At 34.0% G+C, this 15546-nt stretch overlaps 1 protein-coding gene across 1 annotated transcript in view; it reads right to left on the bottom strand.

Annotated features, from left to right (window-relative positions):
• The window catches only part of CSMD1 (CUB and Sushi multiple domains 1), a 2488924-nt gene that overhangs the window by 1375633 nt on the left and 1097745 nt on the right, over positions 1–15546 (bottom strand). Inside the window, exon 5 of the mRNA XM_027840340.1 lies at positions 3503–3710. Coding sequence (XP_027696141.1) covers positions 3503–3710 — 208 coding nt within the window. The remainder of the gene's footprint in view (positions 1–3502; positions 3711–15546) is intronic.

Here is a 15546-nt window from a genome sequence, read left to right as displayed (position 1 = left end):
ATATATATATATATGTATGTATGTATGTATATATATATATATATATATATATATATACACACACACACACATACATTGTATGTGTTGTCTTCTCTGATCAAATGTAAGCTCTTTGAGGGTAGGGAGTGTTTAATTTGTGTCTTTGTATCCCCAGCACTTAGTACAATTTCAGGCATATAGTAGTTGGAATTAAGAACATGCTATTTAAATGTTATCATGTAGTCATTACTTCATAAATCCTTGTTGATTCAATGACTTTCAGTATAGATGTGAAAACTTAATCCTCTTTACTTCGGACTGAGTAAACAATCCTTCAAATTTGTCAAAAGCAGAGGAAGAAATAGCTTAAGAATCTGAAGGTATAGTGGAGAAAGAAACTAAGTACCCATCATCCTTCCCTTTCTCTACTCCTTCAGATATACTTGCCATAATCAGAACTTTTTAGGACAAAGTCAGCAGAAGTGATTTGTAGTCCCACATATGTAGGCACTGGAGGTAGGGTGTAGGCATTTCTTTTATGAAAAAAGGACCTTTATATCCTACATTTTAGTATACTTTCCAACTGATCTTCCTAGTACTAGGATTTTTAAGTAATCCCACTAGATAACTCTGGTGACAAACTAGATATTTAATTTACAATAATTTTGAGAAAATGGTGGGAGGGGATACCCTGGTCTCATCAATATGTACCCTTCTGACACCTCTAACCACCAAAATAGGAGACGTACCTGCAAAAGTGTAGTTGGGGTGAAGAAAGAAGGAGGAGTAACATTAGAAGTTCAGTGTCAGAAAGAACATAAAGTACAGAGAAGAGCAGAGTGTGCAAAATAATTAATCTCAGATTTTTTTCTCCTTGAACTTCCTATTTCAAAAACAAAGGACTGAATTAAAGTCATCTTTCTACCTCCTCTCTCTTCCCTTCTAATCACTTGATTCTTCTACAACTTCCAGAATACTCTTTCTTATGTATAGATTTTGGCACATCACTTCTCCGCTCAAAAAATTTTCACTGGCCTACAGAGTATCAGTTTACTCAAACTCCTCCACTGCCAGTCCTCCACAATTTGGTACCACTCAGCTTCTTTCTTTTAATCTTACTTTAACAGTATTGCTTTCTTTACACGTTCTACTCTAGTCAAGCTGGATTATTCTTCTGCTTTTCTCACATAAAGGAAAAAAAATAAAGAAAGAAGAAAAGAACTTGCTCAACACCAAGGAGGTCATGTTTGAAAGAGCACTAATGGATATGTTTTGTGGTCTTTGTGGGCTTAATATTTATCTTTGTTGTTGTTATTACAGTTTCCTTTCTTTGGAGTAAAGAAATCAACTCTCAAGGATAAACTAATGATGATAGAGTTTTGTCAGTTATCTGTTACTTTGCTTATGAAGAGTATTCTTTCATATCTCTTCTGCAAGGTCAACAATCTATACTTATCAAAAGTTGTCAATATTTCCTTGTTAATTACACCTTTGAAAATGTATACTTTTTGAAGACAAAAGTTAAATTTCATGATTTCTTAAAAATGAGCATCAAAGAAGTATAAGGGACATCAGAGATCATCTAATCATAGAATCACAGCTTTTAGGGTTAGAAGAAATCTTAGGAGTTTTCTAATTAATCTTTTCATTTTATAGTTGAGGAAACTGAGGCCTAGAAAGGTAAAATTGCCTTACTCAATTTCTTAGAGATAACTAGTAGCACAGCTAGGATTAAATGAGAGCTCTGATCTCTGAACATCACTCAGCTTTCCATTATGCCGTTTTGTCCTCTTTAAAATAAGTAAAAGAAAAAGGAAAAAAAGGAAATAAACAATTGTATACAAGTTTTGAGATCCAAATATCACAAACACTTGACAAGTAAATTGAGAAATTTACATAATAAATAAGAAAGTATTATAAATTTTAACCAAAATGAATGAAGCATAAAACACAAATCATAATAAAAAAGATGACATTTCTCCAGTTTTTAAAAGGAAAATGGAACATAAAGAAGAAAAGATATATCTACGTAACCAGTAACATCAAATGTGTTTCAGGAAATACTTTGAAACAACTCAACTAGATTTCATTGATCTCCTAACAACACATGAAATGACAATAATAGCACCCCCACATTTACATCATATCCTCATAAAGAAACTCCAAAAACTTTGGATCTGTGGATAGTCTCTAAGATCTCTTCTAGCACCATGATTTCCAGGCCTTTCAGTAAGTACTACAAGGGCTAGTCCTGTGCACAATCACTGGATCTACCTTATCCTTTGTTTATGGATGCATGGATGCAACATTCTGCCTACCTCTCTCAGCATGACAAAATAAAAAAAAAATATCCAGTACTCAGGATTTGCTGAGGAAAAACAAAATGAATTAAAGAACTAATAACTCTGGCATCTTTGTGATAATACATCAGCCCATAATATTTTGCCTCAATTATCTTCATAAATCAAATATTTATGCTTTTACAACTCATTTTATAAAGTTTCCAGTTATACACATATACAGCTGTCCCTTCATTACAACCATATCACACAGCTACTGAGAATAAACAATATTTTCAGTTATACTCTTTACCTGCCCTTTAATTATGACACCCATCTTACTCACTAAAGGACTCCTAATTGCCTACCTCAGGTATTGAGTTACCAACTTATCAGATATGAAAACTGAAAAATTGTAGATTGATGGCTACAACATATTGTTGAGAATCATAGTTTCAAGTCATATTACACAATATTAATGAGAAATTTCCCTTGATACACAAACCACCATCCAAACTGAAAAAGATAGCAATAAATCCAATAACATTTTCCTTTTTAAGCATAAATTCAAGTTAACTGACATTTGGTTCACTGGTGTTAACTTGGGTTATTTGTTAAGAACTAGGGTCACATATTTGGTTTTATTTTTGGTCCTTAAAAATGACTATTGGCAGAGGCTTATATTTCCCATTTTATTCTGTCAATTTGATTAGTTTTGACATAACATTTTTTCAGTCACACTCCACCCAGATAGCAGAATCATTTGTGGCATCATCTTTAAATTCAATAGGCGATCTCTATACATACATATAGCTCTGTTGCATCAACTATACAATCTCAAGGGAATAAAAAAAAAAAAAAACCAATTCCAGAGACGTCAGTTCCCACTTGATCCTTTCTATCCTTTTTTTCCTACCTCATTTCATCTCCAAATGGCATATAACAACTCTCTTCTCCACTGCTTTCAAGCTGACAGGGAGTGTGGATGGGGCAACAGATTGACAGATGTCAGGAAGTCAATGTGTCACAAAGAGTTTTTAGATTCCCTTTCAAGCCTCACAAACAAGCACGATACGTGCATGGGGCCTCTGAAGTCAATACAATCCATTCACTGTTTCTTTTCATCAAACATGGGTGAGGAATTAATTATAAGGCAATGAATAAAATTCACTGTAGAATCCTAGGGAACTAGTTTATCAGTGGTTATGTTTCAATTCCATGCTCATAATCATTCTTGTACTTACCATATTGATGGTGCTTCTGTCCCACTGATCTCTAAGAAATCATAACCTTCCTCTAGCTGGAAGTCAGTAAAGACCAAAGCAATGGTATCTCCAGGCTCAGCAAGAATGGTCCATGTGCAGTCAGCATTGTTGTCATACTCCGAAGGGAAATGAGGGCTAAAAATGGCACCACTTGTCCCTCTCAAAGTTCCACCACAAGCACCTTCAGCTGATTAGCAGAAAGAAACAAAACATTATTCAGATTAATTAGGACTCACGGAATTTAAAAAGCTTATAGAGTTTAAAATTCTTCTATTGAGCATTAACAGATGAATATATTTTAGTTTCATTTATTGCTTTAGAAAATAATATTGAGATGTTTATTTCAGTGGGAAATATTATTCCTTCTTAAAACATCAGAGTAATTTAAATGTTACTTTATTTGTCCCAGATTATCATAGGCACATCTAATTTGGAAGGAAAAGAAATTGTCACCTGATCCTGCCCCTCCAGAAAAAAAAAAGATTATTCTGAAAAAGCTCTAAGTAGAAGATGGATAGAATACTAAAAGAGAAAACTTGGTTAAACACAAATCTTGAAAATTAATTAATTCTCCAAAAGGAAAAAAAGAAACATGTTGAATTTGAAATTTAGGTTTTAAGAGAAATAGGACTGAACAGAAATAGAACTTAGTGATGTTATTAGGAAAGAATAAGCAGGAGAGAAAAAAATGTGGAAATGATCCAGGGCTCTAGAAGTTCCGCAACTAGGATCACAACTAGAAAAGCTCTAGAAAAGGTAGAAAAGATGAGAGTCCTAGAAAAAGACCATGTCTACATTCTGAAGATCAAGCTAGCCAAGTATGGAGAGGCTTACAGAGAATGCTGGTCATAGGGTGAAGAATTCTTTGACCTCAGTAACTTAAAATGCAGAAAAAAATAGAGAATGAGAAAATGAGTACTGCTGAATTCATTTAAAATGAGATGATATCATATGTTTGACATGGGGAAGGGAAGGGAATATGTATTTATGTGTGAGAGGTAGTATGCTAAGCATTTTATTTTTCTCAAGTTACAATTTCATAGGGTCTTCTGTGTAGGTGCTGAGATTCTGGGAATGGCTCTGCAACTTACCGGCTTGGTAACCTTTGGCCAGTTTGGTAACTTCTCAGTGTCTGTTTCTTCCTTTGTAAAATGAGGGTGTCAGACTAGATGGTATGTAAGTATCCTTTCAGCTCTAAATCCTATGGTCCAAAGATTCTTGTAGGCCTCATTCTTTTTAAGATTAGAAGGGATAGAACTTTGTTGATGATGAGCAGGGAAAACTGAGATCCCAGTTCTCAGATACAGTTATGAGTACAGTATTTTTTTTCCCTTTCTCCCAGAACACCTGAATATATCTCTCCTAGCCATTTTTTTCCCTATGCTTAATTATGGAGCCCCCATCACCTAAGGTAATAAAAGTATCAGATGCCTATTATTTGCCTTAAAACAAGATTTCTTAACCTAGGATCCATGAATTTATGTTTGTTTGTATAAATTTACATACATATGCACATATAACATACATATATACATATATGCACACGTGTAACTACATTTCTATATATAGTTATATTTTTGTATATAAAGATAAATAGTTATCTCTTCTACATCGCCACTTTCCCTTTCGTAGTTTCCATATATCAAGGTTAGCATAAGAACTTAAATGGGATTTTTTTGGGAGTTTTGCAGAAAATCTGCAAATGACACCAAAAGCCAGCAGATGACACAGAACTTATTACCAAATACTTAAACCAAATTTTACAATAAGGTACTGTAAACAGCCCATAAAAGAAAATGAAAAGAAAATTCATACTTCTTCTCTAATACAAAGGGAAAGCCAAAAAATTTAACATGGATTTTCCAGATCACAAGGGTGCCATGACCCTAACCCCCACTATGTATAAGAGATAACTTACACAGTTAGGTATTATATATATATATATGTGTGTGTGTGTGTGTGTGTATACACACACATATACACACATACATTCACACACACACATATATACATACATATATATTATATATAGTGTATATATGTATGTATGATTATATAGTAACATTCATACATGTATACATAATTATATGCCATATATATGTACAGTTACATAAATATGTGACTATCACAATGTAATTAGTTTTTCTGCTAATCTATCTTATTTTATGCATTTCAAAACATTATTCTGAGGTACAATTGATTGATTTTACTAGACTTTGAAGGAGTCCATGACACACAAAATGGTTAAGAACCCCTGGGTCTTAAAGGAAGAAGGTTGGGGGGGGAGTTTTATGAATTACTATCTATAGGAAGCACTTATACACATATTATCTCTGTTTGGAAAGGTAGGGAGTGGCCATTAGGTACCACTAAATCATGAAACTTTTCAAAAGGGCCCTCAGATTTAGAGTAGCCCAACCCATACCTAAATAGGAATCCCTTCTATCAATATTTATAAGAAGACTATCCATCTGACTAATTTTACTTATTGATATTTTCCAAATGCTTCACACCTCATGTTATGGCTTACTTATATAAAATAAAGACAGTGTTATTGATTGGCATCAATGGTATTATGAAGAAACACATGTCCAAATTAAGAAAAAAAAGATCTTAAGATGGTTGAATAAAATCCTTTAAGAGCTGATACTTGATTTTGTTTTAGCTTTAAGGTTTACAAAGAAATGTTCTCTGTCTTATATAATCCTCAAAACAATCCTGTGAGGATGGCAGTTGTCACTATAATATCATTGTTTTTAATTATGATTATGTTCAGGTTACAGGTAAGGGAACTGAGGCTCAAGAGTTTAACTGACTTTTTCCCAGGGTGACCAAACCAAATACATTGTGGGAGGGAAATTCAAATTGAGTTCTTTTCTTACTCGGCTCCTTCCACTATGATTTCATGAGCTAAAGAGACAACCTCCTGTAGTGACTAGCATGCCAGACATGGAGCAGAGAATCTAAAAACAAATTCTTCCTCTGATAGTTAAGAAATTAAAAGCCTAGGCAAGTTTGATCCTTTCCAAGTATCAGGTTTCTCTTCTTCAAAATAGAGCTAACAGTATTTGTGATATTGACTTCACAGAGGTTTTGTAAGTCTTAAATGAGATGAGGTATATAAGAAGCTTTCAAAACTTAGCTGACCATAGTGTCAAGAAGACAGGAATTTAAGTCCTATCTTTGACACATACTGGTGGCATCACCCTGGTCAAGCACTAAAAAATTCAGTGCCCCAAGCAACTCTCTAAATTGTAAATTACTGACCAGTTGTGTGGATTGATATTGGTAGAGTGAGTTATGGGAGTTCCCTATATTCATAAAATCACAGGTCAATAAAAAATAGAAAATAATTTAATGTGAGTTTTTACTGTTATTACTGTCATATATTATATTATTATATTGTTATTATGTGTTATAGGCACAGAACTGTAGTTGCTTTACTTGGCTTCCTCCTTTGGAATCTAATAAGCATCTATAAATGCTTCTATTTTTTTTCCCAGATTCCACTTCATGAAGTGACTCACCATCATATAACATCAACGGCAATGGACTTTATTATTATTATTATTATCATTATTATTGGTTTGATATTAGATACTGTGGTGATATCACCTTTCATGATCACCTTTAATGTTGTTGGGGATTTTATAGATGGTAAAATCCTATCACATTTAAGGTGACTTAATGTTGTTTGATATTGGATGCTATATTGGTAACCTCCATTTACACAAGGGCATGTCTGCTAGGTTCATGATACTCAGGGGCTGAGGAAACAGTTCAGGAAATAACAGGGCCTACACTGCCTAAGCTAAGGGTGAATTCTGTGCCTTTCCTCCACCAAACAAACTATAGTACCAAGAAAAGGAAGGGCAGAAAACATATACTTTGGAGTGCTTTAGCTTTAAGCATGAGAGTGGGGTGGAAAGGGAGAAGAAAGGCAGTGAAGTTGAAAAGAGAGAGAGAGAGAGAGAGAAAGAGAGAGAGAGAGAGAGAGAGAAAGAATGGGAGGGACATATGGTGATGGAAGGCAAGAAACATTATTTTCCTCATCTACAATTACCATTGTGTTTTTTATGACAGGAAATACTTAATTGCCTTATACAGCATTTTAGCAAAATAAGGTATATTTATGATGATGCAGGGCTAAAAACATGAAGGATTTATTGGGATCCTTTCCATTACTCTTCACATAAAATATTATGTAATATTATAAAGGTAATCTCGCTGATATAACCATTTAGCATTATACTTAGAGAAGGAAAATATGTAATGTACATGGCATACATTACTATGAAAAATTAAAAAGTTGTCCTCTTTTCAGTTTGTTATTAAAAAGAAAATGAAATAAGTTGTATTATAATTGAAAGTATTTCTTTATCAGGGTTCAATCTACAGGACAAATTTACATTTAAAAATCCTTATTTGCAAAGTAGAATTTAGATTCTCTACTTCATAGTCTTTTATTCCACTCTCCATAGGAAAAAAAAAAGTCACAGAGTGGTACCTCATTAGTGGGATGTCTGACGTAAAACTTTGATCCTAGAAAGGCATTTTAATCAGTTTCAGATTAGAAGACAAATAACTCCAGAAAGGAGTTGATGATTCTCTTTTCATACTTTGAGGAGGAGGGGCAAAGGTATTTAAATGAACAATTTGATTCTTTGGGTAGAACAAATTTTCCTATTTACTTTAGTACTATTCAGACTTTATACTGAAATGATTTTGCATTCTTTGTATATGGGAACAAGTAGAATGGATTGAACAAGTGTAATAAACCACACTGGCTTTGAAATATTTCTTTACATAAACCATAGAGTGGTTAAATAGCCTGGTACAGTGAAGACAAAAATGACCCTTAAGTCAGAAGACCTGGGTTCAAATTTAACTTCTGAAGCTTATTACCTTTATAACCTTGGTTAGACAAGTTGCTTAATTTACCTGAACCTCTGTTTCCTCATTTATAAAATGAGGGGGTGACACTATATATTCTCTAAAATCTCTTCTACCCCTAAATCCACGAAGGAAAGAGAAAAAAGTAAGTATTTATCCGACTATGTGCCAAGTGCTATATATAAGTGCTTTACTTATTTGTCCTTCACAGCAGTTCTGTTGTAAGGTAGGTATTGTCATTATTACCATTTTACAGTTGAGGAAACTGAGGCAAACAGAGGTTAAGTGACTTGCCCAGAGTCACACTGATAGTTTGTGTTTGAGGTCAGATTAGGATTCAAGTTTCCCTGACTCCTTGCCCTGTGTTCTATCCACTGTACCTGTTACCTTGAACCAATGATTCTATAATCAATACACAAATAAATACAAGTTGAAACCACACCCATTATACAGTTACTCTTGAATTTTCTTTATACCTATGTTTCAGAAAAACTGTTGTCTACATATTCAGTTCATAAAACAAATTTTCTATGCTAGAAAGAGCTTAAGTGAACACTAATATAAATCACTCTGGAAAGTGAAAATCTTCACAATGTGAATAATAAGAATGTTTGGGATAAAGCAGTCCTCTGTGTCTTCATTGAAGGCATTGAGAAAAATGGTAACTAGGAAAGGCCAAGGTAAAGCTTCCCAAAATACTCCTCTAGAGACTTCCTTCCAGATTGAGAGGCATTGATGTTTAGGTCTCATCATTCAACCAATTGTATGATCATTCCACTCATATCTTCCTAACTTATCCACAATCAAGCATGCATATTTTATCTAATACAATGCTAATAGTTATGTATAATATGTCTACAGCACTCCACTGAGCTATCAATCTAGTGACTGTTACAAAAAGGAAATGAGTTTAGTTTGTCGTTAGCTTTTCTTGATGAAACATTGATGGACTAGAGATCACCACTTTTAGTTTTATAAAGTTTAAATGGATCATTTTCATCCAAATCATTCTATAATCTTGCTGGGAATCAAATCATTTGTTTCTGTCCTTTTGTAAAAATTAGGAAAACCTTCCCCCTTCTACAGTTTTTCAGCATCTCTCCTAGTTTCCGTTATAATTCCTTGGTTCAAGGTAAAACTGCTTTCTCATTCAGAGTTTTGTGGGATTGGGGATGGTGGTTTGTTTCCTTTCCATTAAGAGACTATAGGCAATGTCTTTTAGGTTCAAATGAATTTCATATGATCATATGGGGAGAGAAGTTCATAGGCATTCATAGAGTGCCTGCTATGTTACGGGCCCTGTGCTAAGGACTCATTTGACTGTTACAACAATCCTGTGAAGTAAGCACTGTTGTTTTACTCATTTTATAGTTCAGGAAACTAACGCAAAGGTTAAGTGACTTGCCCTGGGTCACAAGTTAATGTCTAAGGGCAGATTTGAACTTGGGTCCTCCTGACTCCAGATTCAGTGTACTATACATTGCCCAATCTGCTGCTTCTGGATAGACTGGGTTTTATAGAATTAATCATGAATAACATAGATAAAACAAAAAAAGTGTAAGTAAAATCAGTTTTCAACCATAAAATACATGCATTTGAACTACAGAAAGCAGAATTTCTGTGAGTGTGACTCAATTTATATAGTCTCATTCAAGCACACAGACAGGCACAATATAGTTCAAAAGCTACAGATGTTGTCTTTTTTATCTGACTGTGCACTATGTGTAATATATTTCTCAGTAGGAAGGGAGATGTTCTATGGAACTGAATCTAGGGAGATATTTATCACACTGAAGAAACTGATGAAGATTTTGTTAAATGGAAGTCACAGATGTAATTTTTCCATGTTATAATGTTCCAATTAGATTTAATTAAATGTATAATCAAAAGATTATATTCCTAATCGAGGCTCTGATTCATATTTAAAGCAAAGCTGAGCCTCAATTTCCTCATCTATAAAATGAGATTAATAACCCTCATGGCCCCTACTTCACTAGGTTGTTGAGGAAAAAAAAACTTTCTAAGTATTTATAAATTGTAGTGCTTTATAAGTACGCATTATTATCATCTGTGTTCTAGCCATTCATTAGATTAAATATCCTATATTTTTTGTATTATAACTTCATACTTGATGATAATAGTATTATAATGGAGAACATCAGTCAGCATGGAAGGTAAACATTAGGTTATAATCAGAATCTCTGGATATCCTATTCTAATCTTTTGGGCCTTTTGAAACTATTGGCAGACATTTAGGTAAGTTTCCTATGTTAAGAAGAACTTTTTTATTTTCCTTTCTGAAAATGGGATAATTTTTTTTCTGATGAAAGTCAACAGGAATTTAGGGTCCACCTAACAAAAATTTGCTTTAAATATACTTTGCCTAGAAATGCACTTATTCCATTAATTGAATAATGTATATATTCACATAGGATCATGGGTTTAGTTAGATTAGGAAGGGGTTTTCAAGGCCCTCTAGTCTAACACACTCATTTTATACATGAGGAAATTGAAGTCCAAGGGGTTTAAGTGGTTTCTTCAAGAGCATACAAGTAGTAAGTGATGGATTTAAAAAACAGATAGATTGATTCCAATACGATGTTTGTTTTGCTTTGTTTTTGTTTGGAAATGCACCACGTCAATCATAAATGCATATGTTGTACTATAAAGTTAATAAATCAAGATCTCAAAGGTCTTGTTGGTCACCTATATCCATGTAACTCTTTTTAGAAGCTATTGAGATCTAAAAGGAACGGTACATGGGAGTCACAAGAAGAAATCTCATTTATTTTTAACTTCATCTTTATATCCTGATGTGTTAGGTGAAATCATAACATTTTGACTGAGGCCAACAAAACCAAAGAGTGAAGTGAAAGAACAATCTGAAAATTCAGGGGAGGGATGTGGAGGTTCAAATGAGTTCCATATGATCATATGGGGAGAGAAGTGCATAGGAAACAGCATAGGGAGGAGAAAAGCTGATATGGGCAAAAAGAAGGGAAAGGGAAGGAAAGTATGACAAACTTGTCATTAAAAGAAGGATGAAGGAAGGAATAAGTTAGAGCAAAATGCCTTGATATACGTGTGTGTATATATATATATCCAGTTTATTCAAGCAGAAATGCATCAGTTAAATAATAGCTACTACATTGTCAGTGAACAAAGGGTCACTCTGTATTGAGAAAGGAAACTACAATCTAGAAAGTTGAGATAAATATCAGAAAGCTGGCAATAGTAATTATTTAATAGATAAATTGGATTATCTATAAACAAAGTGAACACAGTTAAATATGATTTATATGTATACACATATATATGTATATATATCCATATATATTCATAAATATTTATACAAAACTCTTGGTTATATTATAGCCTGCTTCTATTCACTATGGATTTTTCCATCAACCTTTTATTGATTTGTGATTTTTATTCTTCTAAGACTATTCTATTCTAAGAATAAGAGGCATTTTGCATCTTGTTTATTCTACCTCTACAATATATCTCATATTTCTCTTGATCTCAATTCCGGTGCCTACCAACCTAATTAAGGACCTCATCACCTGTCATCTAGACATAGAAGATTTCAGTAGTCTTTTAAATAGTCCCCTTGCCTCCATGTCCTTTCCAATGAATTCTCCATACAGCACAGGTCTGACCATGTCACTCTTTGAATCAGCAAGCTTCAGTGGCTTCATGTTATCTCTAGAATCAAAAACAATTTTCTCTTTTTGTCTTTTAAGAAACTTCACAACCTGCCTCCAAACTACCTAGGCTTAAAGAGCTATAATCATCATGTCTCCTAATAATAGCTAGTGCTTTAATATTTACAAAGCTCTTTACTTTATAACATTTGGTCCTCACAACAACTCCATGAGGTAGGTGCTATCATTATCCCTATTTTATAAATGAAGAAACAGGTTGGGAAAGGTTAAGTGATTAGCCATTGGTCAGTAAATTGTCTTAAGTAGAACTTGAATACAGGACTTTTTTGTTCACTGACAAAGTCCAGCATTCAAGCCAGTATTTTACTTAATAGTCTTTCTGTCATAAAATGTCTATGCTTTTCATGCCCATTTCCTTCATCTGCTTCTAACATCATTTTCTGAGCAAGCTCCATTTTATCAATGATTTTCCTAAAATGTGGTGATCAGAACTGAACACAATATTCACTGTGTAGTCAAACTGCTTTACATTAGAGTGGGACTAACCTAACTACATTGACAGGAATATGAAAAATAGGTTTTTATTTAGCAAGAAGATATGAAATGAGAGGAAGCATGGAATAGTGGAGAATAATCTACCTTCACAGTCAGGAATAAGTGGATGAAGTCCAGTTTCTGATACCTATAAGCTGTATGAATCTGGACAAGTTCTTAACAACCTCTCAGTGACCCATCCAATTCAGTAAGACTATACGTTTCAGAGAAGTTGCCATTCTGCGTTGATAGAGTATTCTTCTGGGGAGTTCCCTCTACTAATATAATTGTAGATCTAGCTATATGAAATAAGGGCAGAGTTTGAGCCCATAAAACTAGCCAATAAGTAAAAGTATAAAGCAGGTGAGTTTAGATTTATCTTGCATTTCTGAACCCTTTCTTCATTTTTCTTGTATCCCATCATTCTCATATGCCTTGATCTTTCTTGGTATCTTAGGTCCTTCATGTTAACAGGGAAAGTGATACAACAAACCCTTTAACATCTCGGTATTAGTGATATCATGCATTTCTATTCTTAGAGAAACTTATATTTGGAAATTCTTGATATGGGCAAAGGTTAGACCCGTCATAAATCAACAAATATTTCCTAAGTGCCTATTTTGTGTCAGACACTGTGCTAAGTGATGAGTATACAAAAGGAAGCAAAAGATAACCCTTCTTCTGAAAGGAGCTCATAAGCAAATGGGGGACACAACAAGCAAACAAATATGTATAAAAAAGCTATATACAGGATAAGTAGGAAATAATTAAAAGAGGGAAGGTGCTAGAATTAAGACAAAAGAATGATTCTCTAACAGTAGAATTGTAGGTTCTGTGACCCTTGGTTATGGGAAATAGTTTTGAGCTGAAGTTTGAGGGGAAAAACTTTTTACAGCCCCAAAATTTTAATACTGTACTTGAGAAAATAACTTTACATACTTATAAGCCTTGTCTTGAACTTATCTAAAGGATCTATTCTGGCCTCTTTCAAGGAGTTGGTTGTTCATTTAATGTATGTCTGTATTGTATCAAAATCAGTTACAATATTTTGCATGAAGATATTAACACTAATTTATATGAGAATATTCAACTCTTTGATAAAATCACAGGATGTGAAAGTTGGAAGGGACCTCAGTGACCATCAATTTCAACCCATAACCCCCAAAAGAATCTCCTCTATGATATACTCCATCAATGGTCATCTAACCTTTGCTTGAAGACCAATTAAATCTAATCCCACAGACCATTACTAAATACCTTCTACATGAATAGCAATGTGCTAAGCCATAGACAAGATAGAAAGATAAATAAGACACTGTAAAACAACTCATGAAATAGATGAATGTATCAGAGACAAATGAAAATTAGGTTAGGTAGGTGCACAGAAGGGCAAAGTTACTACTTAAGAGGAAAACATAACATTTGTTGTGGATCAAAGAAGTCACCAAGAGAGAAGTGGAATTTTTGAGTGGGGGTGGAGGGGTGCTGTAGAGATAGATGAGATTTCTAACCTTTCCTCCATGTTAATTGAGTCATCACAAACAATCAGCAATTTACAAAGTATCTGGAGGCTCAATCTTATATCAGTTTTTCTTTAAAGTTGTCATTCTAGTCAGATTTCATTTGTATTTCTTTATTGCACAGTTAGCAAAAAAAAAAAAATGTACTTAAAGCCAACTGAGTCTAAACTGCTTCAACTTAATTTAAAGCTGGGATTCATATCATCAAGGCTGTTCCATTCAATCTCACTTTACATTGCGTGGCCCTGATTTGACAGATCATTTAAGATTCATTTTACAATGTTGCTTCTGTAACATTGCTGATAAAAACACAGCTGTGTTTTAAATATTACAGAATTTATAGTCAGCTATAACTGGCATGATCTCCCCTCCTTTCCTCCTCCCTCAAAGCTATGTCACTCCAAGTCTTTTACTTGTCCCTTCATCACTGGTAGCAGAATGGACGCAATTAGGCGGCGGTGGAGGGAGGGAACTTGACTGACATTTTATGAAATACTGTTTCTAGGCACATTATGTAAGGCTTATCTATTACAGAAAATTGCAGCTTTCAAAAGCTCTAAATGAACCATGAGTTTGCATTATTTGGCATGCCCTTAAGGTACTACTGAACCAGTCAGGGCTTCTTTATTTGTTAGCATCTTTGCTTACAACCATTTATTCATCCCAAGAATACAGAACTGCACTTAAATTAGTCAAATAAGTAAACTTTGAAAAACCAAAATCATTAGCCTACCTTTTCTTTAAACTTTCAGAATAGGCTCTTATTTTAACAAACACACACAGAGTTCAATAGGGCATAGTAGATAGAGGACTGGGTATAAAATCAAGAAGATGTGTACAAAAATTACACCTCAGACACTAATGTGATGGACAATTATGTTAACCCCTTTAAGCTTCAGTTTGCCTAACTATAAAACAGGAGCAAAAATGCATGATTATTGTGAGGATCAGATTTGATAATGTATATGAAGTCCTTTGAAAATTTTAAGTCCTAAATAAAAGTGAACTATTATTATTATCAGTAAGTATATACAGGCAAAAAGAGAGGTGATGTAGAATAGAGAAGAGTGGGCAGGTATAGTTAGGAAGATGTGGATTCATGTTCTGCTTCTGATACATTCTAGACATATAATCATAGGCAAGTAACTTAACCTCTTAGTGTTGCCAGGCTACTCTGTATGACTGTTAGATGCAAATTGCTGAATCTGCATCTAGTGAAGGTGTTTCCCCACCATGAAGTTCTCCACACAAGAAAAATCACAGATACTACCTCCCCATCCTACCCTACTCTCCAAGGTAGAGGTGAATATTTATTTGTTAACAACAGAAACAACTTTTAGTCTTTCTATGGTTTAAGCTGTGCTACTCAGTCATTTCATCTGTGTAATACTTTCCTTTAAAGCAGTCTTAT

This window comes from Vombatus ursinus, unplaced genomic scaffold (assembly GCF_900497805.2).
Source record: "Vombatus ursinus unplaced genomic scaffold, bare-nosed wombat genome assembly UNPS02014841.1, whole genome shotgun sequence".
In the NCBI taxonomy this organism is placed as follows: Eukaryota; Metazoa; Chordata; class Mammalia; order Diprotodontia; family Vombatidae; genus Vombatus; species Vombatus ursinus.
This window is presented reverse-complemented; position numbering and strand designations above follow the sequence as displayed.